Raw genomic sequence first — 25,706 nt, forward strand, 5'->3', positions numbered from 1 at the left:
CAGAGGATTAGCACCATAACCTGCATCAGTTTTGGACACACAGAGCAACACACCTTTTTCAATACTCTTTGTGAATGAGGTTGAAAGGGTCTCTGTTCCAGAGTTAAGGATTAACAAACAAAATGTTATATACATAATTGGCAGTTATTGGGTATGGACTGATGCTATTTGTCTGGAAGTTAGCCTGGATGCAGCATCAAGAGAACCTGTAAATGCCCCATCTGCATCTTTTGGCTAGTTCCTTTTCCTTCCTCTTGACTAGTCAAAGAATTCTCTTCTATTCGATAAAATGGACTCTCTTCTGAGCTATGTTTAAAAACATTACTCTCTCTTACTTCTTTCCTATAATGTCCCAATCTTAAATTTTTATTTCTTTTTTAACTTAATTTGTCTCATACACTTATATGTAAACTTTGAAATAACAAGGACTTTGTCCTTCATATAACCAACTGTACAGCAATTGAAATGCTGCTTGATATCACACAGAAACAAAGGAGCTCTTTTTGAATGAACGGATAGATGACTAAACAAATGCTTGAATGTGGTTCTTTCAAAGGAGGATTGTCAGGTGTGTTTTAAGCATAGTCAAGACTTCAACCAGTATGGCGTCATCTATGGCACTTGAAGTTTCAGATAACAAATTGGGGGCTTATCAAGAGGGACAAAATATATTCTTGGTTTTTGGACTTGAGGTTGTCTCTAACTTGAGAAGAATTAACTGGCGAGAGATGGAGCTAGTACTAAAGAACAAAAGGAAACCAGGGGGAAGAGATGATGTCCTTCAAGAGGAAAGAGGAAGCTGTGGCTCTAAATTTAGAGACAGTATATGCTAAGCACATGGGGAGGCCCAAAGAGAGACAAGGCAAAGCCTGCTGTGCCTCTTAATTTCAGGAGCTGACTTGATGTTTGCTTATCAACCTACATGAGAACATTTGCAGTGAGGAGGCTGAGATGGAATAGATTCCAATTTTAAGCTATGTTCCTATTTTTCAAGATCAATTGGTCTATATTAATATTTCTCCTTGATTTGTCAGAAGATCTAATTTCCCATTCCAATGTGGTCCAAATACAGGAAGTTCTGTTTATCTATATCCCACATGTAATTATACTTTGGGAACAAAGAAAGACATTGATGACACAAAAGTGGAAACACATGTTGAGGAAAGAAGGTTTAGGGATTGTTTTTTGTTTTGTTGTTTTTAACTTTTTGCATGTTTAGATGGCTCCACTTAGAGAACTTCTGTCAGCCACAATGATTTCTTTAATCAAAAGATCTGAGTCATAAGTGAAAGCTAAAATCATACTCAGGATCTGCTCCTTCCCAAACCAAACCTACAAACTAGAAATGCTTGATGACATCTGTCACCTTCTCATTCAAAAAAATTAAGTCCAATAAGATCATCAACTCTAACATGATATAGTAAAACTGTGGAAAACTTCATTGTAGGGAAATAATTTTAGAAATGTATATTATCCAAATTCTTTTAGTCTATCTGTAGGAATATAAGATGCTACAGTAACAGAAATTTGGAACTTAATGAAAGTAGAAAAGCAGATTCAACTTTTCTAGTTTCAAAGAAAAGCTGTGTATATTCTTTAAAAACTGTAGGAACATATGTGGCCTAGAATTGACACACCATGTTTCCAAATTTCAGGAAATATTGTTTCAAGGTGATGGTGATTGCAGTATCTGGTTTCTCAGAATATGTTTGGGTCAACAAAGTAGATTTCTGTCCAATTTTTTTTATTTAGTAAAGCCAACCAGTCCATTATAAAAATGAAATCTGTACAATTTAGCTTCATGCTACTATGACAACTGTGGGACACTTTTTTCTAATTTGCAATAACGCAAATTTCAGTCAGTTTTGAAAGAAGAATGGATCTATTAAAAGGAAACATAGGTAATGGAGCTTCTGGTTAAGGATTCTGGATAACTGTATTCCTGGTGAAAACAGATCAAGGGATCAAGCATAAACCCAGTCATGGTAGAAGATTGAAGATGGAGGTGTCTGTTCCACCTGGTCCCACAGCCAATTTGCCCCTAATAAATACACAGATGCTATATTAATTATAAATCTGTTGGCTGATGGCTAGGGATTCTTACTGGCTAGCTGTCTCTTAATTATTATCCAATTTCTTTTAATCCAAGTATTTCCATGTGGTCTTATCTTACTGGAGAAGGGTCTGGGCCTGTGACTCCTTTGTTGGCTACATAGTGTCCCTTTGTGCCTTTTCTCTACCTCTCTCTCCCCAGCATCCTCCTTGTCTCCTAGCCTGCCTGTCTTCCTTCCTCTACTGGCCAATCAGTGTTTTATTCAACAATCAATAACAGAAACATATATACAGAAAGACATCCCCCATCAGAAGATGAAAGTCAGATACTAGGGGTGACTAAGATGGAAGATTCTGAATAACCAGCTTAGCAGTGTTCCTGTGAAAAGGAGATTCTGCAAGGACATGCACAGGTGGACCTAGGACAAGGTTCAGAAACTTAACTAAAATTTGGTCATTGCCACACTTCAAGCACCTCACTTCTTCCATCATAATATGTCCATGTTATCAATATGGACCCTTTCTTCTCACAGATTAGTTAGAATCAGTTACTAAATTATGTTGCCATGAAAAGGAAAGATAAGGCATTGACTGAAAGTAAGTTTTAAGTAAATATTTCAATATAAAACTAAATTTACTTAGAAAACCTCTAGGGGGACTAGAAATGATGACATAAAATAATGGTGAGAGAAATTAAACCCACTGATTATCTTCCCTGAATTATCAACTTGATTTCTAAATTCTGTAGTTCTCAATCAGTTCTTTCTTTTGTCTTTGTTAATTAGACAAACATTCAGCTAATACTTCTGTGATAATTTAACATAGGACACAATGTCTCATGGTTTGTTACAAATGGCTGTTGACCATTGTCTTCTCAATAAAATTCCTTGTGTCATCTTTATGTGGCGTCTGTTTATGATCAAGAATGAAATTCAAAGAATCCAAGGTCTCTTAAAAAGGGACATAGTTTATGTGAGCCATGATGACTGGATGTTTATCCTGAACTCACAGTACTACTTCCAGTTTATCTCATTCATAAAGAATGAAATTATCCTAGCTCATTACCAAAATCAAAAGAACTCATAACTGGGCCTTGTCTTCCTTGCTATGCTAGAATCATCAGTGCCATTGTCTTCCTGTGAAACTTTATGGCTCCTCCTGTAGCTGTATTAAAATAATAAAGCTTGTGGATGTTATCTCCATCTCCCACAGCTGGGATTTCTGGGTTTCTCTCTGTGAATAAGCGTTTCAGTGTGGTCACAAGGTGGAGGAAATAGCATGTGTGCACTATTTCCCAAGTACAGTTGCCAAGAGTGAGCTAATTGTAACTCTCCGTCCCATACAACGCATCCCAAATTTTCAAACACAGGCAATTCTGCATGTGTTACATGAAGATGGTGTGCTTTCGTTGTTACATGAAGATGGTGTGCTTTCGTTTGTACAACCTCTGTTGTACAAATACATCAGGAATAGGAATTAAAATTATGTCATAAGATAAATAAAACATCAAACCATCATTTTGTGATTTGATATCTTATAGGGATTAAACCCAAACTTGAACAGGTAAAACATGTTAAGTGAATATATAATGTAAGCTGCTACATTGTTTCTGGGAAACATCTGTTAAATATTTTAAGAATAATTTGTTCTCAATAAATTAAAAATATTAAATGGGTTTTAAATTTATTTTTCAAATTTACCAAGACAAGAATTACAAATATATTTTATTTTATATATCTGTTCCCAACTTGTTAATAAGGGCATGACTGGCTTAGCAGAAAGAGTGTTTTAACTGGATTTAAAGTGGTTTCCGAGGATATAACTCAAGCAGGCATATAGGACCTATATTTGTCATCCTTGCAAACAATAGGAAGAAGAATTAAAATTTAAAGTGTATGTTCTAGTAATCCAGAAATTACTAGAAGCATATTAGTGTGTTGACAATAGCACTTAATTGAAAGGCCAAATGAATGCCATTTTATTCATCTTGTAGGTCAATGCATCACGTCAAGAAGCCAAATTGACAGAAGAATGTGATCTTCTCATTGAGATCATTCAGCAAAGACGACAAATTATTGGAACGAAGATTAAAGAAGGAAAGGTATGATTTCCTAGGCAGCTTTGAAAATATAAAATCATACACTCTGTATTTTCCATATTTTTCTTAAGTATCTGCCTTGGTAGATTTTCTGTTGCTGTAATAGAATATCTGACACAGTATGGCATATACAGTAAAGAGGATTATTTGGTCCACATTTTCTGGTGAATGAAAATTTTGCATAGCATAGCACCATGTTTGGTAAGTGCCCTTGGCTGTATTATGGCAATGAGTGTCCATCCAGAGAATATATTTAGGATACATTTCCCCCTAGAGCAGTGATTCTCAACCTGTGGGTCACAACCCCTCTGGGGTTGAATGACCTTTTCACAAGGGTTGCCTAAGACCATTGGAAAATGCAAATAATTACATTATGACTCATAATAGAAGAAAATTACAGTTATCAAGTAGCAATGAAAATAATTTTATGGTGGGTGGTCATCACAACCTGAGGAACTGTATTAAATGCTCACAGTATTAGGAAAGTTGAGAGCCACTGCTCTAGAGCATCATTGTGTACCACATAGACTCACCTCTTATTCCTGCCATCTTCGAGTTTCTCAGAGACCTGGTTTCTTGAAATATAGCCATAATTAATTGTTGGTATGCAAGAGGAAGTTCATTTGCTATTGCCACATGGTTGCATGCAGATATCAACACTCTCCTTACCTGTAGAGATTTCCTTTAAATTTTCTGGTTTTAATGATAAATAGACAACTTATAGTTGTGTGGATTATTTGGGTATGATGTGATGCTATGGTTTATGAATATAATGTATAGTAACTAAATCAAAATAAATAACTTATTCTTTACGAAAAATACTCATTTTTGTGGTGATAGATTTTTAAATTGAATGCTCTATTAATTTTAAAATGTTCACTTGTTTACACTTGGCATATTTATTAATCTGTGCAATGTATCTTAAAGCTAAAAAAAGTGCTTACTTCTGTTTAGTTGGCTGTGTACTCTTCTCATAGTAGTTTCTAGGTATTGTTACAAATTACCATACGCTTGGTAGCTTGGAACGCTCTTACTGATTATTTTAGCATTCTGGAGCTCAGAAGCCCTAAATCAGTCTCCCTGAGTTAAAGGCTAAGTAGGTTCTTGCAGTGCTGTAAGCTATTCCTTGCCTTTTCAAACCTGAGCATGTCATCCTCAGTCCTTGGCTCACAACTACTTCATTATAGCACTCTACCTTCTGTTTCCATCCTTCCATCTACTTCTCTAACATGGACTTTCCTGTCTCTCTTTTACTAAGACCTTAGAGATTACTTGGAAATAATACATATAATCCTGAACAACTTCAACTCTTCTACATCCTTAACTTAGTCATCTACAAAGTTCCTTTTGTATGGAAGGTAACATATTCAAAGATTCCCAAGGTCCACATGTGGACCTCACTGAGAGCACATATTCAGAGTTCAATGACACTTCAACATAACTGCACAATAAATATGCTTAGCCTTACATAGCTGAGGCTTGGATTTCTTGGCATGGGAATTCCCCTTATGAGACAGAGGATAGTGGTAAATGGTATTCCAGTTTTAGCCATGGTGGTATGTAGAGTTCATTCTTTGAAGCATTCACTCCACTACAAGCATACACCATTAATAGAAGCAGAATAAAATGGGGCAGAGTGAAATAAGAGAAGTATTTCCATAGAGTAGAAATGGCACAAAGGTACAATGCTACAGCTAGTTTGACACGAGACACAGGTTTGGTCAAGATGCAGCTGCAGTTCCAACTCCTGTGGCTAAAAGGATCTAGAATTGATTTGGATCTGATGGAGGGCAGAAACCAGACTTGTACCTTAGTGCCCTGGGCCATAGAAGGCTTCTCATTACAAGGGACTGGAAAAGATTATTGCCAATGTCTTCCTGGCATCACAGTTTTGGGCAAACTTCAGTTCTGGGATTCTGAAACATGCCAGTTGATAAGTGGGCCCCACTTATTCTGATATCACACAAGACAGGTGTGTGAGGGTCAGAGAGATACAAAAAGGATTCCAGAGTTCTGAGCCCATGCCCCAGGTTAGGTGAAGGCAACTGCAAAACCATTAGAGTAGACAGAGTAAGGGGGAGCAAGGTGTTATCTTCAGCTTCTTCTCTTTAAAACAGAAATGCTAAGCTTGTTTCCAAAGCAAACAAAAAAATCTTCAGTTTCTAAAACTACAGCCAGCAATATAATCAGCATTATCTTCCAACAATTCAGAGATTTTTTTGATCATTTTTACTTTAAAAGAGAAAGAAATATGAAACCACAGAGAAATGGACAGAGGCAAGAAACACAGAGATAGGAATGCAATAAATGAGCAGTTTTGCAGGTAAATGCACGGATAGTTACATGACAAAAAAAAAAAAAAAAAAAAAAAAAAAAAACAGCTACAAAAGAAACCGGGAAACACAGTTTGGGCCTCCACTTGGAGAATTCGATAAATGTAGGAAGGGGCCAAAAATGTCTGAGTGACATTCAGGCATGGCTGATGTCCATGGACTCAGATTAAACTAGATTGGTGTTTTAAATGCTAGTCCTGACCGCACTAGTGATTCATCACCTGGAGATTTAAAAACAGTCATTGCTTGTTAAAATGTTAAAATTATTGCTGCTCTGCCAATTACAGCTCATTAACTAGAATATTGGAGGATGTTCCCAGACACCTAGAGTTTTCCTTTGAAAGATTCCCCAGTTGATTTTTTTTGCATGCAGTGTTTGAGAATCCCCAGTGCCACTGTACACTGACCTATAATTAAAAGTATGCCCTAAATGGTTCTCTCTAGAACATTCTTATAGTTTCACAGGATGCTCTCATTTTCTTTCGCTTCAATATATGTACAACCTAGTGTTTTTTTCTTTCTTGTCTTTGTATGTCACTTTTTATTTCTAATATCCTGATAGAGGAAGCAAAGAAAGATGAAACTGAAGATGAACCATTGTCACATTTGTAATACATGTAGTCTCTCCAAGAAATACATCCAAAAGCGTTTGACCTCATTTTCTTTTGTTAGAATTGTATCAAGCATCTTCAACTTGGCCATGTAATTTAAATTATTCTTTACATTGTGTGATTAAATAGTCTATTCATTTAGTTTTTGTAGGGGCTATTAACTTATTTTTCCTTCTGGAATTTTCCCTTCCTCTGACAGTTTCTAATGGATGTTTTATAACATCCTGAATTAGACTGGATGGCTGCCTTGGCCTTGCCTCTATGTATAATGTTGCCAGAAGCTCCATTCTATTTGGTGTAAAATGGTGTTATTTTAGTCAACTAAGATACACAGTTATCCTGATAGGAACAAGAACTACCATTATAATGAATGATGTATTATACCATGCTTTAGATCATATACTCTTGGCTGCCAAGTTTGAACATTTCATTCTTACTCATTGTTTTCATGGATTCTTCTCAGCCTTGCCTGAAATCTTGGGCCTGCCACCTCTCAGCTTTAGTTTCCTTTGTTTGCTAGAGTACATACTTCGAAATGGCCATTCCCTAGAGGTCTACAGATCTGACATCTCCTTCCTTCCTTTGCTTCAAGATTAGAGTTGTCCCTGGGATGATAATGATGGCTTGGAAAAAGCAGAAATTTCTTGGAGTTAGCAGGAATTCTGGAGGAAGCCTGTGTCTGCCTTGTCTGTAAGACAGATTAACCAAGCGTCCTCCCTATCCTTTCACCCAAGGTTATTTTCCACTCCAGAATTAGCAGAAAGCCGGCCAAAACCTGTCCCTTGTTGTGTAGATAGGGGCAGTAGGCATGAGGTGACTCCAATTACTGGTCTAAATTTAACTTGTCTTCTGGCCAGAGGGCTCCATCTCACAGCACATTTCAAACACCAAAGCCATGGTCAAATGGGTTACCTTGGACTTATCTTGGCTTGTCTGAGAGGTTATGGTCAATTACGTTTGAGGGTCGTTTTCAAGCAAGACAGAATCAGGCACTGGAATGAAGCTTGTGAAACAAGTATGTGCTTTATCCCAAATGGGAAATGCTTATCAAAATAGTTATTACTTATCAAGTGAGCACAAAGTGCCTGGAAATGACGTTTACAGTGAGAGGAAATGGCCCAGCTGTGCTTTGTTTGGCTTTCTCTCGTCAGTTCAATAGGAAAAATATTAATCAATGGGGAAAATGCTCCCGTTAATGTAATATGCACATTTTAGGCAGTATGGAAAATAGGAGCTCCTTAAATGCCTTTATGTCACAACTTTATTACATGGATCACAAAGAACTTTTACGAAAATAATTGTTACTTAAGCCACAAATTTACACCTACAGAAATGCTTTCGTTTTTTAATGGCACAGCTGAAAACCTGAGATGGAGAAAGTTCCAGGGTTCCCTAAGGTCCTGGAGTAATTATGCAGAATAGTAGAGGGAAGAGGTTCAGTGACCCTTTGTCACTTGCCACTGGACAACACCTTTTTTCCCCATCAACAGGGAAGTAATTAGCAATTCAGTGTTTCCTCAAGAAACAAATTACCAATGCCTCTCCAAGGAGATAAAGTTTAAGTTACATAATTGAGTCTTCCCGGTTTCTACCTTTCTCTGCTCAGACATAACAGAACTCACACCTCAGAAGTGTCCAGCCCTGCACCATCTCACAAGTGAGCCTGGAGTGTAACCATGCCTGCCATGCTTCTTTTGTTCTAGGTGATGAGGCTCCGAAAACTAGCTCAGCAGATTGCGAACTGTAAACAGTGCATTGAAAGGTCGGCATCACTCATCTCCCAAGCGGAACACTCTCTGAAGGAGAATGACCATGCCCGTTTTCTACAGACAGCAAAGAATATCACTGAGAGGTGAGTGTAGGGACAGTTAGGATGTTTTCAGGCTGCTGATTGCTTGTACCTGGGTGTGACTGGTTGGCCTTGCTCTCACCTGACTTTTTTTTTCTCATTTTCAAGGTTGAATACTAGAGAGAATAGAAGCTGTTGTTGTTTTGCTCCAATTAAGGGTGCTCCCCTTTGACATAACAAAACCCTTTCTATAACAAGCCTAGAGTTCAAGGTCTTCATATCAGCAGCCAAACATTTTGTGTGTGGAGAGTGGGGTACAGAAACAGCATTTGTTATAATTCTCAAACTTGATCTTATCACAGCCTTGGTAACAAAGAATGGACTGGCCGTGCAGGCAAAAAAAAGGGGGGGGCACTTATCTTCCATTGCCTGGTCCATTTATCTAAAGAAAACAACTCCGCAGGTTCTGTTTGTCTTGTCTTTTGCTTGGCCTAGAAGATTGACATCACCTGAAAAGGCCAAGGCTGATTCATGTGGGACAGAAAGGTCAAACAGCCAACCTTCTACTGCCTTCTTTTAAAATGCCCTCTATTCCTGGGGAGGAAAAGCAGAAATGAGTTACTTGTGTAGTGAGCTCAGTAGTAAGATGAGTGAAGATGAGTCTTCTCTTGGTATATTCATTTATTTTGTATAGAAATTACTCATTTCCCTGGACATAGATAGACCTATGTAATAAATTCAGTGGATCCAAAAAGAAGCACTAGGCTGGCCTGGATAAATGACATCTCTAGACAACACCAAATGCCTTGACTTTTCATTTATTCTAATTTTCAACTGCCCTTTATGCAAAACCACATCAGAATTGTATTATTAAAAGACCCCAGAGAACTCATTCATACTAGTCTCCATCATGAGCAGAGACCACCATATTGCTCGAGTAAGTAAACTATTTTTAGCTTTGCAAGCTATAAAGTGATCTATCACAGTTATTCACTGCTGCTTGGGTAGCTCCACATTAGCCATAGGAAACAAGTAGGTGTGGCTGTGTGCCAGGGAAGCCATTCACAAAATAATCCACAGGCATTCCCTTGCTAACCCATGGCTGTAGCGGGGAAACATGCTCACTGTCTTAAGAGTTAAATTTCTTCAAAGGAGAAAGAAAACCAACACTTGCAGGTGCTTTCTTGGGTTGGACACCATTTCACCATTCTCTAAAAGTATAGAGTGTTTTCATAACCCTCGTTTCCTACCTGTCAGCCAGCTTCTCTGTTTTCTTATATTTGAGAAAAATTCCTTTTGCAGGTAATTAGCTACTTATCTCCCATAAAAGACGTGAATAATGGCTGCCCTTAAGACACTCTCCTCCCTATTGCAAGAAAGGCAGGTTTCTTTTCTTGTGGCTTCCTAGATTTCAAGTGGTTAATTCTTTGTACTTCTCATCTAAACCAATTTATTATTCTTTATTATTACTAAAAAAACCCAAACACTTAAACACCACTGCTTTCCTTTGCATCCAACACACTCTAGAGATGGTTTACACATAGGTCAGAGATCCCCACTAGGGTCTGAGAGTCCATTGCTCTGTTTATTAATCAGGATATATCCAGATGACAACTTCAACTGAATGAGGCCTGAATAAATTTGCATCTAACTGGCAGAGAAAGTGGCCAGTTAACAGAGCAGGAAGAGACTTGTATTTGAAGGACATCACATGCCCCTGCATGTGCATACATGTGCACACTGGTCCCCCTTCTATCTGGTGAACAGATCCTGTCCCATTATCTCCTCTTGTACCATGAGTGTATCATCAGGAAAGGAAGGGTGACTTGTATCTGTTGCCATAAAGAGCATGGAACAGAACACCTGGAAATATTCATTGGCAGACCTTTGTCCCTCTGTTTCTACTGTCTCAACTCTTGCCAACCTCCTTGGTTAAGGCATCATTCCTTCTCTTTGTATAATCTGGGATATAGCAAAAGGGGTCTGGGCTGGGACAAGATGTTGCAAGACCAACATGCAAATCCCAGCATTGCCACTTTGCTCAGAGATGTCATTTATGCAGCATTGATTGATTGTATCTAGCTCAGCCTAGTGAGTCTCTTTAAAGCCACCAGAATTGTTAATGGTGTTTACACCCATGGGGATGAGTGATTTTTTTATCAGTTACCTGGATGTTCTGAAGTAATCCTTACCTATGTCAGTATTATTTCTGAGACCACCATGTGGGAGCAATTTTCTACTTGGGAAATGCACCCGTGGTAGCTATCCATATAATGATAACAATGCTAAAACTCCTCAGAATACCATCACAGGCACAGTGAGTACTACTTGAATGGATGTTTTAATCCTACAGAATTTCAGCTAACCTCTCTTGTTCGCCTTTTCTGTTGTACTGGCCTACCTGCTTCTATTCTGCATCCTTTCATTAAAATTCATACACTATGACTTCTGGGGTCTATATTCTAGTCCATCAGCCTTGGGTTTTGACACCTAAATATTTTACATCACTTATTCAATGTGTAGAACCCAGAACATACTTTAATTCCTGTAGGCATTCCTAACATGAGAATGTATCAATAAAATAATTCACAAAACAACCTGGTTTGTTCTATAAACTGAATCACAATTGATAAACTTTTTCTCAACTAAGAAGCATTTAAATAAATCCACACATGCAGAGAGAGTCCTAAGCCTTAGATTGTGGGAGATGCATCTCTTTTGGAATCAGCTATTTGGCTCTATCCTAACTGTCTAGTTATTATGGATAGAATCAGGACTTCTCTTGAACATTTTTGAGTCTAGTTTTGCTTATATGATTCAAATATGCAAGAATCTAGCCATCTTATTTTCACAATGGTAGCCTCAGTGTACTGAAAACTGTATGACATGGAAGAATTACTTAATCTATACACAATATAATTATTTGTTGTTATTCCTACAAAATAGAGTTGTTATAAGCATAAAATGAATACAGAAATAAAAACAGCCCAGATTTTGCCATGAAGGGACAGGCAACAAATTCCCTCCTTTCATGTTCCCTGCATAGCTCCATATTTGATGTGTACCACACCATTTTCAAGCCACCATTGGTGTGACTACATAGTGACATTTTGAGGAGTATGTTAAATGAGTAGGCATATGGATTAAATCCAGGCACAAGAAACTTTGTGCACTCTTTCCAAGGAGTCTAAAATTACTTTTAGCAACAAATTGTTTTTATCAAAAGGATGCTAAGAAAATTCCTTCAGAACAGAATGCATTTTCAGATCACCTAGAAGTTTCTCTACTGGGAGGGTGTCCCCTTACCAGCACAGACAGTTTAAGGATTTACCAGGCTTTTCTAAAAACAGAAGGACAAGAATTTCAGTTGGCAACTCTGGAGAAACATTACTTGGTTCTAAGAGTCAGAGCACAACCCATGTGTGGGTTTTGAAATGCTATCTGGAGGGTGTTGATAGTTAATAGATGTTAAAACAACACTACATTGCCAGGGCCAAATGTTTTTGGCAAATTTTGAGCTGACAACAGTTGAACACATTTTGTTTCTGTGGTACCTTGCTGTTTTTGACCATGGTTGTGTGTGGTGTTTGGCAAAGACCGGTGGACAGTGTCTCTCTGGACACATCCACCTTCTGGAATACTGTCCCTGTGTGACTAACAACTGAGTGTTATTCAGATTACAGATACCAAAGAAGAAAGACATATGTAGGATATGTAGGAGTAGTGAGTAATAGACATTTCCTCTACACACACACACACACACACACACACAGAGAGAGAGAGAGAGAGAGAGAGAGAGAGAGAGAGAGAGAGAGAGAGAGAGAGAGAGGTGACTACAAAGCAAGGAAGTAAGAAGAAGCCTAGCACTAACAAGCCCAGTGGATGTTGGCAGCATAAAACACCAGAAGATGTGCAACAAGGATTTGGGGGGAAAAACATGCCCTAAAATGTTGAGTTTGGCAGATTTCCCTTTATCTGTCATTCCAGTTGAGGACTTGAAATTGTAGCCAAAGATATGCATCTTTCCTTCCACCAAGGAAAGGAAACCTGTAGGTGTTAAAAGCTTCAGTAATCTCTGAAGATTTCTTCTGTCAGTCCTTGCCTCCCAGGCTAGGCACTATCTTCCTTCTGCTTCCCACTCAAAGTTCCCACTGTCAAAATGGTGGGAGCATTTACTATGTCATTTGACAAAAACACATTTTATTTTATCGTATGTTGACCCCTGAAACAGGACAAATTTGGAGACACAATCTGTTTTGGATGTGCCTGAAGAAAGAGGCTTCTGCCTCCAAGAAGGGAAATAATAAAGCCTGATATCTGTATTCAGAGCAGTCTCATCAATTGACACAAGATCTGGCTTGCAAGAGAGTCTAAGAGAAAGGGTATTGTAAGTTTGGTACTTGCTTCCTACTAGCTTGTCCCAGTTTCCCCAGGTGGGGATTTTGAGACAGGATTTATTGAGTGTTTTTTGTTGTGAAATATTTTTGAGGCATGCAAATAGTAATAGAGCATTCCTTTGAAGTTTTCTGCATTGATACAAATATTTTGGGCTCTTTGGTATACGGCACACTTCATAAATATTTGGTGAATATTGGTTAAAGGTACAGTTTAATTAGCATTCATCCCTGTATCCACCCAGCTACATTAACTGTTATAAGTATCAATAATTAATTCAAGTCCCTTGAATGTCGTATTTAGTCAATAAAATCATACAATGCCCTTATTCAGTGAGAATTTGTGAGCTAATCAGGAAGTGACATTACATTGTCTACAATACTTTTTACACTTGAATATTTCATTTATCAAGTTTACATTGCCTTAGACTTTCATCCTACTATCAATCTGATCAGGACATTGCAGATTAAACAAACTCCTTTGTTCCCTAGACAACATTGAACTTTTAACAGAGATATAGCTAGAGAAATTACATTTGGATCATTTTGCATGTGTACTCTTTTTTATTGTTGTAGAATTTGCATAAAGTAAAATTAACTGGTTAAAGATTACAAATTAATAGCTATGCCTATTCTGAATATTTTATAGGGATGGACCATATGATTCATGATTTTTTGTCCAGATTTTTGTAATACAAAGTTTGTGTGGTTCACCTATATTTTCGCATTTGTCAATCCTCGATTCCTTTCTGTGGCTGTGTACTATTTACACCATATAAATAGACCCCTGAGTGTGACTTTTATGGCCAATATAGGGTCTTTGTAAAAATGCAAAGCTTTAAGAGTTACTAAAAGACACAAGAGTGGCTATAATGCTTAGGATAACTTGTTAGAATCAAAATCTTCTCATGAAATGAAAGAGTACACACCTGAAGTCCTCCTGACTGTCACCATCTGGCTCTGAGACTTGTGAAAATGAGCATCAATGGTCCTTACAAGAAAATAAGTAAGTAGATTTATAGCTAAGTCATTTCAATGTTGATTTTCTATGCAAAAATAAAAAAATTAGTGTCCTAACATTTCTGGAACTAAATATTTTTGGAAACTCATCAAGATTAAAGTCTAGCATGGTTTTCTATGCTCAGAAGTAGAATCTTCAAGCCATGTTTTCCTTGGTTTTAAAATATTACTTTTATTTTGGAATCCACTAGAATGCTCTGTTGTTCCTAACTGAACTTTCCAAATCAACTCAAGAGCACATAGGGAATAGACACATATACCTTGCTTTATAGTTTATACTTGAGAACTCTCACCAGAAAATCTGAGTGTGGAGAAGAAATTGTGTGCCTACTGGGGAAACTTGTGAGAAAACTTATGACTATTTTCCATGGCATCTGCTGGGAATGTGGTGCAAAAAAATGAATAGAAGGAGAATAAAAAAGTGCCAGACAAAACCCCCCTTTTAATGTTTATTTTAGAGAGAGACTAGTAATTGATTAAACTAATCCAATATCTGGAAACATTCTTTTTTAATCTTCACTTTGCCTTTTATGCAGTTTGAAATTTTGGAGACTCCCCTTTGAAGTGGAGCAGGGGCGAGTCTGAAAGGAACAAACAGTTTCCCAGACAGATGTGTGAAGAAATGCCTGGAGCTACGTGCTTCTTGCTGGGGTTAGATGTGACTGGGCCAGGCTGTTAAATACACAGCAACATGAAATGTGAATATTCTTTTGCCTCCGTGGGGAATTTTTTTGCAATAGTATAAAGGAAGGGAGGGCACTGTGTTATTTCTCTCAATTCCTTGGCTTTTTCTTTAAGTGTGCTTTGCCATTCAGAGATGGTACTTTTAAAGGCCTGATATTTCTTTTCCTTTTATTTTTTTCTCACTTCTTCACAGTGATGATAAAAGCTACCTTGACATTCTTTAAAACATTGTTTTGTTTAAATTACAGAGTATCCATGGCAACTGCATCCTCCCAGGTCCTAATTCCCGAAATCAACCTCAATGACACATTTGACACTTTTGCCTTAGATTTTTCTCGGGAGAAGAAACTGCTAGAATGTCTGGATTACCTTACAGGTATTGTCTTATTGTCTTTTATGTTCTGTCTAATATAGTGTACATTCAGTGACACAAGCACTTTGCTACTGCATCAATTATTCTCTAAAAACCACATGTGTGCTTCAGGATTTGAAATGCTACCTAGTAGTCCTATAAATGATTCATGTACACTTTGTTTTTTTTTTAACCAAATAACACAGACTAAGTATAAATTGGAGCAAGAAAATAAAGAGAATCCTGGTTGCTAAATGTGTCCTTACCACCATTTTCCTTGCTCTCAACATGGAGATGGTCAAAGTAATAGTGCTGCTGGCCATCAGAGAGATATGGAAGGTTTCATGGGTATTTTTCATCATGTAAAAGAGGTATCTGACTCTCATAGTACATTAATGGTAGGGAAACAAAAACGACTTAATTAGCTGGACATTGTACCTCTCTAGCTTTTTGTGTTTGTGATCTTATCTTAGTTGTCACAGTATCACAATATTGGAAAAAATTGTAATCCTCATTTTAGAAATGGTAAATTTTAAGTCCTTATGCTGAAAGTCAGATAGGAAGGGAGTGAGGACAATTGGGATCTGGTTCAGTTCTGTATGAATTGTGCAGACCTCTGCACTTTCTAGTAAAAAAAAAACTGAATTTCATGTTACTCTGGCAAACATCACAGAAATCACATTGCAATTCCAGATGCCATGGTATAACCCTATACTTTCTACTTGGCTTTCCTCTTCCTTCTTCTTTTTCACCATCCCTGTATTCATCCCTCTCCTTCTCTTCCTTCCTTCCTTTCTTTCTGGCTTAGAAAACAATGAAGAAAAGAAACAGGAAGAAAAGAAAAATGTGGCTACTTATATTCTAGTAGTAAATCTTAATCTTTCCTTTACTGTTAGTCTTCACAGCAGGAACTAGGCTCAATGGTTGGTAGAAAGAATGAGGACTATTTAGACAAAGTTATTTGTGTTAGCCAAAGCCACCAGGACCTGTGACTTCAGGAAAGCACCATGTATACAGTGAAGCTGGTTGTGCCCTGTACTTAGGACTTAGAGCTTCCAGAAACCACATCCCTAACTGAGCATGGTGTCAGTTTCTCAACTCCCAGCCAGTATGTGCATGTTTGTGGGAGTGTGGTTGGGGAGGGTGGAGTCAAAGAGAGGGAACATTGTGTAGCATTTATTTTTATAGTGTGTGGACAGAAAGCAAGGAGTATCCAGTCCTTGATTTTTTTTCCTGGGAGAACCCCAGCTGCCCCTTTTCGCCTTTATTCTGCATTTGCAAGCAGAGTGAGATATCCCACAAAACATCTCCTTGTCTTGTACAATTCTGTCTTTCAAATACATGGCTCCTGCTAAAGAAGAAAGAATTTGATTCACTAAGCATAAGCATTTACACTAAGGAACTGAACTTGGTTTCAAATACTTACGGGTACAATGCCTCCTTTCTTTGGCTTTTGATTTTGAGATTTGTCTAAACTACTGCCATCTAGTAGAACTTTCCATGGTGATAGAAATGTTCTGTGTCCATGACAGCCAACATATTAGTTATTAAGATCTTGCAATGTGCATAGTTAGATGTGCTTTTTGTTTAAAATTGAGATGAATATAATTACAAGTTAAACAACTACCTGACACTCATAGCTACTGTATCACTATCTGCATTTTCTCTTTTCCTGCCCTGACATCTTCTATCTACAAGTATCAGGCTGAAGTTTTATCCAAAAGTACAGGAAAAAAAGAGGGAATAATGTCAAAAATAACTTCACCAGCCAAGTATGGTCTTGTTTATCATAAAACAAAAGCTCATGCTCAAAAGACCTACCTAGCAAATTTTCACTTAAGTCTCTTGGACCAGATCCATGTCACAGGCTCATTCCCAAGGCCAGAGGAAACTAGAAAATTAAATATTTGCCCAGGAACATGGTCTTGCTGTACCAAATCCCATTGCTGTACTTGTTTCATCAGCAATAATGTGTCTTCATTTGAATACTATTAATAGTATATTCAAAATAGATGTCCATTTAAATTTCTGTAGGAACATGAACTCGTTGACTAAAAGAAAACCATAAAAGTGGTCTGCATGTAATTGTAACATGCATGCCATATGTCATCACAATGGGTGTTTTTATGTCAAACTAAAGGCCATATAGTGTACCTGCGAATTTGCCTTTTGAGCCGTTAACCCCAAAGGCAGTCGGTTTCTAGACGTAACATCAGTCTTGGCCCTAACATACAATGCTTGGCTAATACTACCAAGTCCAAATAATTTATCTGATATTTATAAGCAGGAAACGAAGTGTTTGTGGTGAATTAGCCCACCATTCCTTGTGTAGTGTTTGTGATGAAGGCAAGAAAATAATAGTTCTGGTACTGATTGTGTGCCTATTGAAATTGGCAGTATGCTGCAGTTTTCATTTACTGAACATTAGGAATTGACTTTGCAGGACAAACCCATTGGGTTTATAATCAAAACAGGGTTAGCCTGCCTGGCTGTGCAAACAAGATTTTTTTTTCCTATGACTTGCCTCTAAGTGGTATGTCAAGTTAATAACCCATAGAGGTGACATTTCCTTCCTGATTGCAGCTACTGCCATGTGTCTCATAGCCACTTGCCTATTTTGAACTTACATTTTCTTTCTATTTAATCACATACTGCCAAGCAGCAAAATCTCCTTTCTTTCCACAATAGCTGATGGCAAAAGAATTCAATTAACTATTTAAATTAAGAAATACTAAGTTGTTTTCCACTGATTCATGCAGGGATGATACCACAGCAACAATGACCACACAGGAAAAAAAAAAAAAAAAAAAAAAACAAGCACGTTTTATGACACAGCTGGAACTGCATGGAATGCATCTCCTTATTGGTGTCACTAGTTCATGCATATCCAAGTCACACCACGTAAAACTAAATTTCACATGTGGGCTCTTCAGAAGACAGATGTTCAAACACGCATTTTCAGAAAAATGCTTGAAGGGTTATAATGAATGCTCTGTATGTATTTCTTTCCTATTTACTTGCTTTTCATTTGTGGATTTAATTTTGAGATGGGATCTACTATATAACCCAGGCTACCCTCTTCCTCACATTCTCCCTGCCCTCCAAGTATTGAGATTACAAATGCCTAAAATTAGACCCAGCTGAGCCCTTTTTCTCTTAATGGAGATCTTTGTGGACTTCAATAACTAACAGGCAGAGCTTCTCATGACTTGCCCTAAATGTCTTTTCAACAGCCTCCAAAGCCACAGAGAAACCCTGTCTCAAAAAACTAACTAAATAAATAAATAAATAAATTTCTTTTCAGGTGAAGACAATTAAAGAGGAATTTTTAACTTACCATTTATATTAATGCTCCTCCCCATTTTGGGTTTCTTTACAACTCACCAATACTAATCAGAAACTAATGTAGAACAGAAAGACCTATGCAATGGTGGAAGTAAAAGTTGCTCTAATTCCATAGAATGCAAACATGCTTCTCCCTTTGAAGTTCAGCTGCAGTATACAGAAGAGTATAAAGAAAAGCTGTGGTTCAATTCTCTAAACCACAGACTGGTAAACTTTGACTGAAAATGGCCAGATGGCAGATGTCTTAGGCTTTTAGGCCATATGGTTGTAACTACTCAGTTTTTCTGTTGTATGAAAACAGCTGTATACAGACAATACCTGAGTGAGTCATGGCTCAGTGGTTAAGAACAACTGACTGCTCTTACACAGAACCAAGGCTTGATTCCCAGCACTCACATGGTGACTCAAAATTGTAACTCCAGTCCCAAGGTATCTTAGCCCTCTTCTGGATTTCACAAGCACTGCACACACGTGATACATGGGCGTACATGCAGACAAGATACCTACATATATAAAATAAAATAGTAAAAAGAAGCTATAGTTCGCTGACCTCTGATTTAAAATATTATTGCCAACACAAAACACTTGTAGCCTTGTATTGTCGTATTTATTATACTTATTAAATTACCTTTTGGAATTAATTCAGTGTAAGTAATTTAGAAACCATTATTGTTTTAATAGGATTTAAACTTCTCAACTGTTGACTATGGTAAACAAATAAAACAAAGGGCTTCTGTAGAGATAAAGGCAACCAAATGCAAGCATTCAGGATTTTCATAGTAAATGAAAATGTATTACTAAGAGGACTGCTTGTTAATTGTGATATTCTTTATTAAACCTGCAAATTGAAAAATGAAAAGAAGAAAATAGGAGTGCACCAATAATTTTAGCAAGTCATCAAATATTTAATAAAAGAAAATTACAATTATTTAGCTGATTTTCTATGGGGTAACAAATAACAATATTTTTCAAATATCTGGTGTCATGTAGTTGAGAGGCTGGCAAAGTGGGTTTTAGACCAAATCTGTCCCTGTGGCTATTCTATAAATTAAGTTTTACTAGAGTATGAAATTACTCATTTATTTACAAATTATCTACCTTAGCTCTCATGACACAATGGCAGGGTTAAGTATTTGCAAGAGCCACAGTATGCTCTACAATACATAAAACTTACCATCTAGTCATTTATGGAAAATTTTCCAACCCCACCTCCCAAAGTGAAAGGGATTATGAAAGTCTGTCTTGGTTACTTTGTGTTTCTGTATACATACCAGAAGCTATTGTTTGCTTAGTCTCCTAAATAGTCTTACTGGCTGGTGGACTCTAGCCATGCTGTTTACAAACAACAACAAACAAACAAATTCCATAAGTAAGCAACTAAACACTTTGGAACTGAGATCCCCATCTCTAGGATAGTAGTCCTGGTAGACTTACTTAAGAAGGCTTGCTTTAACAGTTAAATATCTCCAGAATGTAATCTCAATGGTGTCTGCTGCCGCACTGATATGCATTCTTGATGCCCACAGCTCCCAACCCTCCCACAATTAGAGAAGAGCTCTGCACAGCTTCCTATGACACCATCACTGTCCACTGGACTTCGGATGATGAGTTCAGTGTGGTCTCCTATGAACTCCAGTACACCATATTCACTGGACAAGCCAATGTTGTTAGTGAGTATCACATGGCCTATTTACTTCTTAGTTTGACTACGGTTTTCAGGTAAACTGGGTGAAGGAATATAAACACCAATGGTAGATGATGAGGAAGGAAAAATTACAATATTTATTGGTTTCTTTTTCCTGCTTAATAAAGGGATAATGCTGACTTGTATTGCAGTAGTGAAAACAGCAGATCAAATACCAATGAAATTTATCACTTCTGGAAAACCACATAGATGAAGATCATGAATATGCTGTTTGATGAAAGAAACTGGTAACGACATGTATAAAGAAAACTCATTTATCAATTCATAACTTAAAGATCAAAATATTTTGCTTAAAGATACATTCTTAGAGGTTAAAATGTAAATATTAATAAGGATGTTGATGATATCTTGAATAGAATGGACTAAATGTCACTGGGAATAAATATATGAGGGAACTAGAAATACAGCTGTCAGTACAAGTGTTTGTCTTGCAAACATGAGGAACAGAGTTTAGATCTCTAGCACTCATGTGAAATAGCCAGGCATGGTGATATTTACCTGTAATCCCAGGATTGGTGAAGGATGGAGACAAGAAAATCATAGGAGTTCAATGGCTAACCAGTATAACCTAATCAGCAAGTTGCAGGTTCGATGGGGACCCTGGGTCAACAAACAAAATGGAGTAGGGTCAAGAAATACATCTAGTGTTGACCATGGAGTCCACATACACATGCAGCTATATGTATACTCGTCTATACTCATACACATACACATATCCTGCTACACACACACACACACACACACACACACACACACACACACACACACACACACACTGTATATGTGTATGTATATATGATGGTTCATAGGATTAACAGCGATTTCTGGGTGGTAGTTAACATGCTTCAGTCATTTTATCATACATTTAATTTTGTGAACTTTTCTAAATGTTTCAGTTTTCAAAAAAAGGAAAGAAGTTAGTAAAATGAACAGCTAAAGACTGTTAAGTACCTGGACCCTTTCTGAGGTAGTTTAGTCCTATCACTTCAAATCTTAGTAACCAACACCTCCTAGGAAGAACTAGGCTTACCTGAAATGCAGAGGGACTCCTCTGTCACTGATGCTTGTTTGATATTTGGCATTGTGACTATTACGACCAACTCAAACAGCTGTCCATAATGGTTAGAACAGAGTTATTTAAATTGAATTGAACAAATGCCAAGGGGCTAGAAAAAATCACTTTCCAAGGGAACAAATATGAAACTTCTTTAGTTGTTTTCTTAGTTTCTATTGTTATGATGAAACAACATGACCAGAAACAACTTATGGAGAAAAGGATTGGAGAAAAGGAACCATCTCACAGCTTATGGTTCCTGATCCAGGGATCTCATGGCAGGAAATCAAGGCAACAACTAATGCAGAAGTATGAACACTTCTTACTGGCTTGCTCTTCATTGTTTGTTTATCCTACTTCTTATAGCACCCAGGATGACGTGCCCAAAGGTGGCACTGTGCTCAGTGAGCTCGGCCCTCCTAATACCAGTCAATAATCAAGAAATCCCCCCACAGACTTTCCCACAGTCCTATCTAGTGGGACCTTTTCTCAAATAAAGTTCCCCCTTCTGAAATAGCTCTAGCTTGTGTCAAGTTGATGTAAAACTAACCAGCATGGCAATGGAAATACAGAACATGTCAATGTAGAATAAAATAGTAGTCATTTTTCCACAGAGATATTTTGAGTACATCCATATCAGTTTAATGTGCTTTTTTTTACATAAGAAACCTATTGTCTCTTAGTTGTTCTTTCGTAGTTCTGAGGTACTTGGTACTTTAAATAGAAATTTGCTTTAAGGTTAATTAATTATAATTGTAATAGAGAAAGACACTAGCTTCGTAGTGACAAAGTGCAAATGATCCGTATTTATCCCCTTGTAGACACCTTTCTCAGATATCTCTCTCCCTTTCTTGTCTCTCTATCTTCCTCTGTCTTCCTCTTCTTCTCTAGCCCCCTTCCTTCCTTCCTTCCCTCCCTCCCTCCCTTCCCTACCTCCCTCCCTTCCTCTCTCCCTCCCCTACTTGGTTTGCCTTAGGAAGCATTCATAAAATATTTGCAATTTTTCCAGGCATGTGTAATTTATGAGTAGAAGAGTGGAACCTGTTTTGCAGGTAGGGACCATAGAGGAGTCAAAAGTAGTTGCAACAAAAAGGCCTTGGAGGGAAGTAACAGTTAAACTAAGTCTTGAAAGGTAAGAGTATTTGCAGATAGCTGTGTCTATCTACAGATAACAGGATCATAAGCAAAGCCAACAGAGAGTAAAGTAGTAAAGCATACTGGAAGATTGCACTTGATAATGCCTGGCTGGAGATTTCAGTGAGGAAGGGCAAGCAGTGAGAAGCATAAGCATGGATTTTGCTTCAGAATGCACATGTTCTCAGGTATCACTTGAAGCCAGAGACAAGTGCTAGAAAACAGAAAGCTGTTCAGGTTACCCCACATTTGAATTTTATGTTAGAGAGTCATGTTTAAGTGGGCAATCCAAAGTTGATTTGTGCCAGCACTGTAGAGAGTGGAGAGGGAACAGAATGGGCTAGAAGCAAAGAGAACAGCAGGCCTTTTGTGGGAACTCACTAAGATGTAGGAATAACCAAGATCTCTAAATGACATTCAACTGAAAAGAATCCTCGGCCTTGAGCTGATTTAGTCTGGTAACATCATCACTGCTTTTTATTTGCTCTAAATGCCTTTTGAGACAAGTCTAAGTAGCACTCCTCCTAAGACTGAATTCTTCTGAATCAGCCTTCCTCACCAACTCTATAGGTCTTGTTGCATGGCATTAATAAATGCCAATTTTCTACCTTCCTGTGTATTTTCATACCATATGTGGATATTTACTTTTTTAAAAAAAATAAATGTAATAAAAGATTATTCTATTTTGGCACAAATAATTGCTGCATTTTTTCCTGAAACAGGATGGCGTCCTTTTTCAAAGCTATGCCCTGATTTATCTGCCCCATATTCTGCTAATGAACATTAGCTTATTCCCAATCTCTGAAAATATTGCCCCAATAAATATCCTTGCATATTTTCCCTTTCATGCAGGCAAAATTATATTTCTAGTATAATCTCTTGAGATAGAATTGAGAAAAAGAGATTGTTTACATTTTAATTTTGATTGACATTGCCAAATTGCCCTTCAGAGAGATGGTGGGTGATTTTTAAAATGCATTGTAGCATCTGTAGGAGCTTACATTTCATTGATATTAGACACGTATACTATAAGCTAAGTGTAAGAAGCACAATTTAAAGCAAGATAAACAACTATTATCTACAGGATTACATAATAAATCTAAGATGCAACTTAACTAATGCAGACCCCATAACATGTTAACCTATACACTGCTATACTATATAATATAGAAGGTCCTATAGTATAGAAGGGAACACATAAGACAGAAAAATGGCAAATACATTTTTGTCTTCATTTAAGGAATTATTTTGTATTATATTGTATAGTAGGAAATTACCAATACGGAGTCAGGTAGAAATATAAGGGTATTTAATAGGGAAAAGCCTTACTTACAGAGCGAACCAGCCAGCCGGTGGTAGTCTGTACAGCAAGAAGCAAAGAGAGATCGAAACCGAAACACAGTCCCCCTACTCACTCTGACCACACCCTCACAAGCCCTCAGGTACTCCTGTAGCCAGCCCCTAAGAAGGCGTGGCTACAGCTTCCCCTACAATTCCCCTTTTAGTCTAAAAGAGGATTAAAACTTAACAGTATAAAGGTAAAATATAAGAAGATAATTATCTATTTTAACTAAACCCTAAAGTCATCTGAAAGAGGTGTCCAAGCCTGAACACCTCCTTCCAAACCGAACCATAAACAATAGGAAGCTATTCCTAACAAGGTATATACATTATCCTAAGTGACAACAATGGGGAAAGGGGGCGTAGCATTCTCCAAGTTACTTCCTGTTGAAATGGGACGATGATAGTCATGTGGGGTCCTGTAGAAAGAAAATGTTAGTATCCAGTCCATGTTAGATGGGATTCACTTGATTGAAGATCTTGTTTGAAATCCTTAACTTGATTGAAGTTAGTACCCGAACCTCTGGCCGGAGTGTCAGTTGAAATGGAGCAAGTTGGATCCAGTGCAGTCGAGGAGCTGTGGCCCATTTTCTTTCCAGGATGTCCAGGGATTGCTGTCAGGCAGGTCTTTATTGGCTGTGTGGGACTCAAACATGAACAGTTAGCAGAGAAATGTTTGCTTGTGTATGTACACATGCTAGGGAATGTAACCATGAGAGCATAACAATTATGAAAGGGTGTACACCTTGAGAGAAAGATCCAAGAAAAGACAAAGACAGTCCCCAAATTCTTCTTTTATTCTGTATCATATCAATTGACTTCTTGATACAACATAGAAACACTAAAGCTTAGTTAAATAATGTGCTTGGATTTTAGAGGAGGAAAGCCAAATCCACCTCTAAATCCAGCATTGGTTTAATTGAATAGGGACTAGGAAATAAAGAGAAATAGAGTTTTTTGAGAGACAGCTGTAAAGTTTACCGTATGGCACATTCCTTCTATTTGATGGTTATAGCTACCTTTTCTTCTTAAGTATCTACCCATGCAGTGTCCTTTGTTATTATTGTATTATATTTTATTACTAATTATATTACAAATATTCATAACATAGTTATTAATATAACATATTGCTCGTGTATTGGGTAAACTAAGCTAAAGATTTTATCAGACTTAAAGATGGAATGCAAAAGATGGCAAGAACATGTGGATAAGTGAATATTTTATATTACATAAGTGAATATTTGATAAGTATTATAAAAAGAAAAAAAACATTTGGAGTTATTTAATACCAAAAGGGCAGTCCTTGGTCCATGTGAGGAATGTTTTATTTCTCTGAAACAATTTTTGTTACATGAGGAAAAACATTCTTTGTATATTTAGCAGGATTATCTCCATCATAGCTTCTTGCACAGTCCCCATGTGAAAGGCTCTCCTTGACTGCTGTTTGTCCATGCCTCCAATTCTTTGATGGAATATCTTTCATTGACAAGATTTATTGGTAAAACTTTACTGAAAATTGTTAAATACTTTCAAAACCTGCCCAGGGCTCCTTGTGTCACTAGGCAATCTTTCATTGTTTGTAGGTCATGGTTCCCTCACTTGTTGTAATAAACCATAGTTAATTACTTTAAACTGGATTTAGTGAGGGGGAATTAGATAATATCTTTGAACTTTATCTAATCTCATTAAATTTCTCATAAATGTACACATCCAAATACAAAATTAATGATACTGTTTTTTTTCATTTTATTGATAGAATTATAACTACACATGTTACTAACTTTCTTATTACCA

At 37.3% G+C, this 25,706-nt stretch overlaps 1 protein-coding gene across 3 annotated transcripts in view; it reads left to right on the forward strand.

The window, feature by feature from the left end:
* The window catches only part of Mid1 (midline 1), a 346,136-nt gene that overhangs the window by 297,932 nt on the left and 22,498 nt on the right, over nucleotides 1–25,706 (forward strand). For all 3 annotated transcript variants that reach the window (XM_027431836.2, XM_027431835.2, XM_027431837.2), the window contains exons 4-7: nucleotides 4,046–4,153; nucleotides 8,798–8,946; nucleotides 15,230–15,357; nucleotides 20,205–20,348. In XM_027431836.2, the coding sequence (XP_027287637.1) occupies nucleotides 4,046–4,153; nucleotides 8,798–8,946; nucleotides 15,230–15,357; nucleotides 20,205–20,348 (529 nt within the window). The remainder of the gene's footprint in view (nucleotides 1–4,045; nucleotides 4,154–8,797; nucleotides 8,947–15,229; nucleotides 15,358–20,204; nucleotides 20,349–25,706) is intronic.

This window comes from Cricetulus griseus, chromosome X (assembly GCF_003668045.3).
Source record: "Cricetulus griseus strain 17A/GY chromosome X, alternate assembly CriGri-PICRH-1.0, whole genome shotgun sequence".
Lineage (NCBI taxonomy): Eukaryota > Metazoa > Chordata > Mammalia > Rodentia > Cricetidae > Cricetulus > Cricetulus griseus.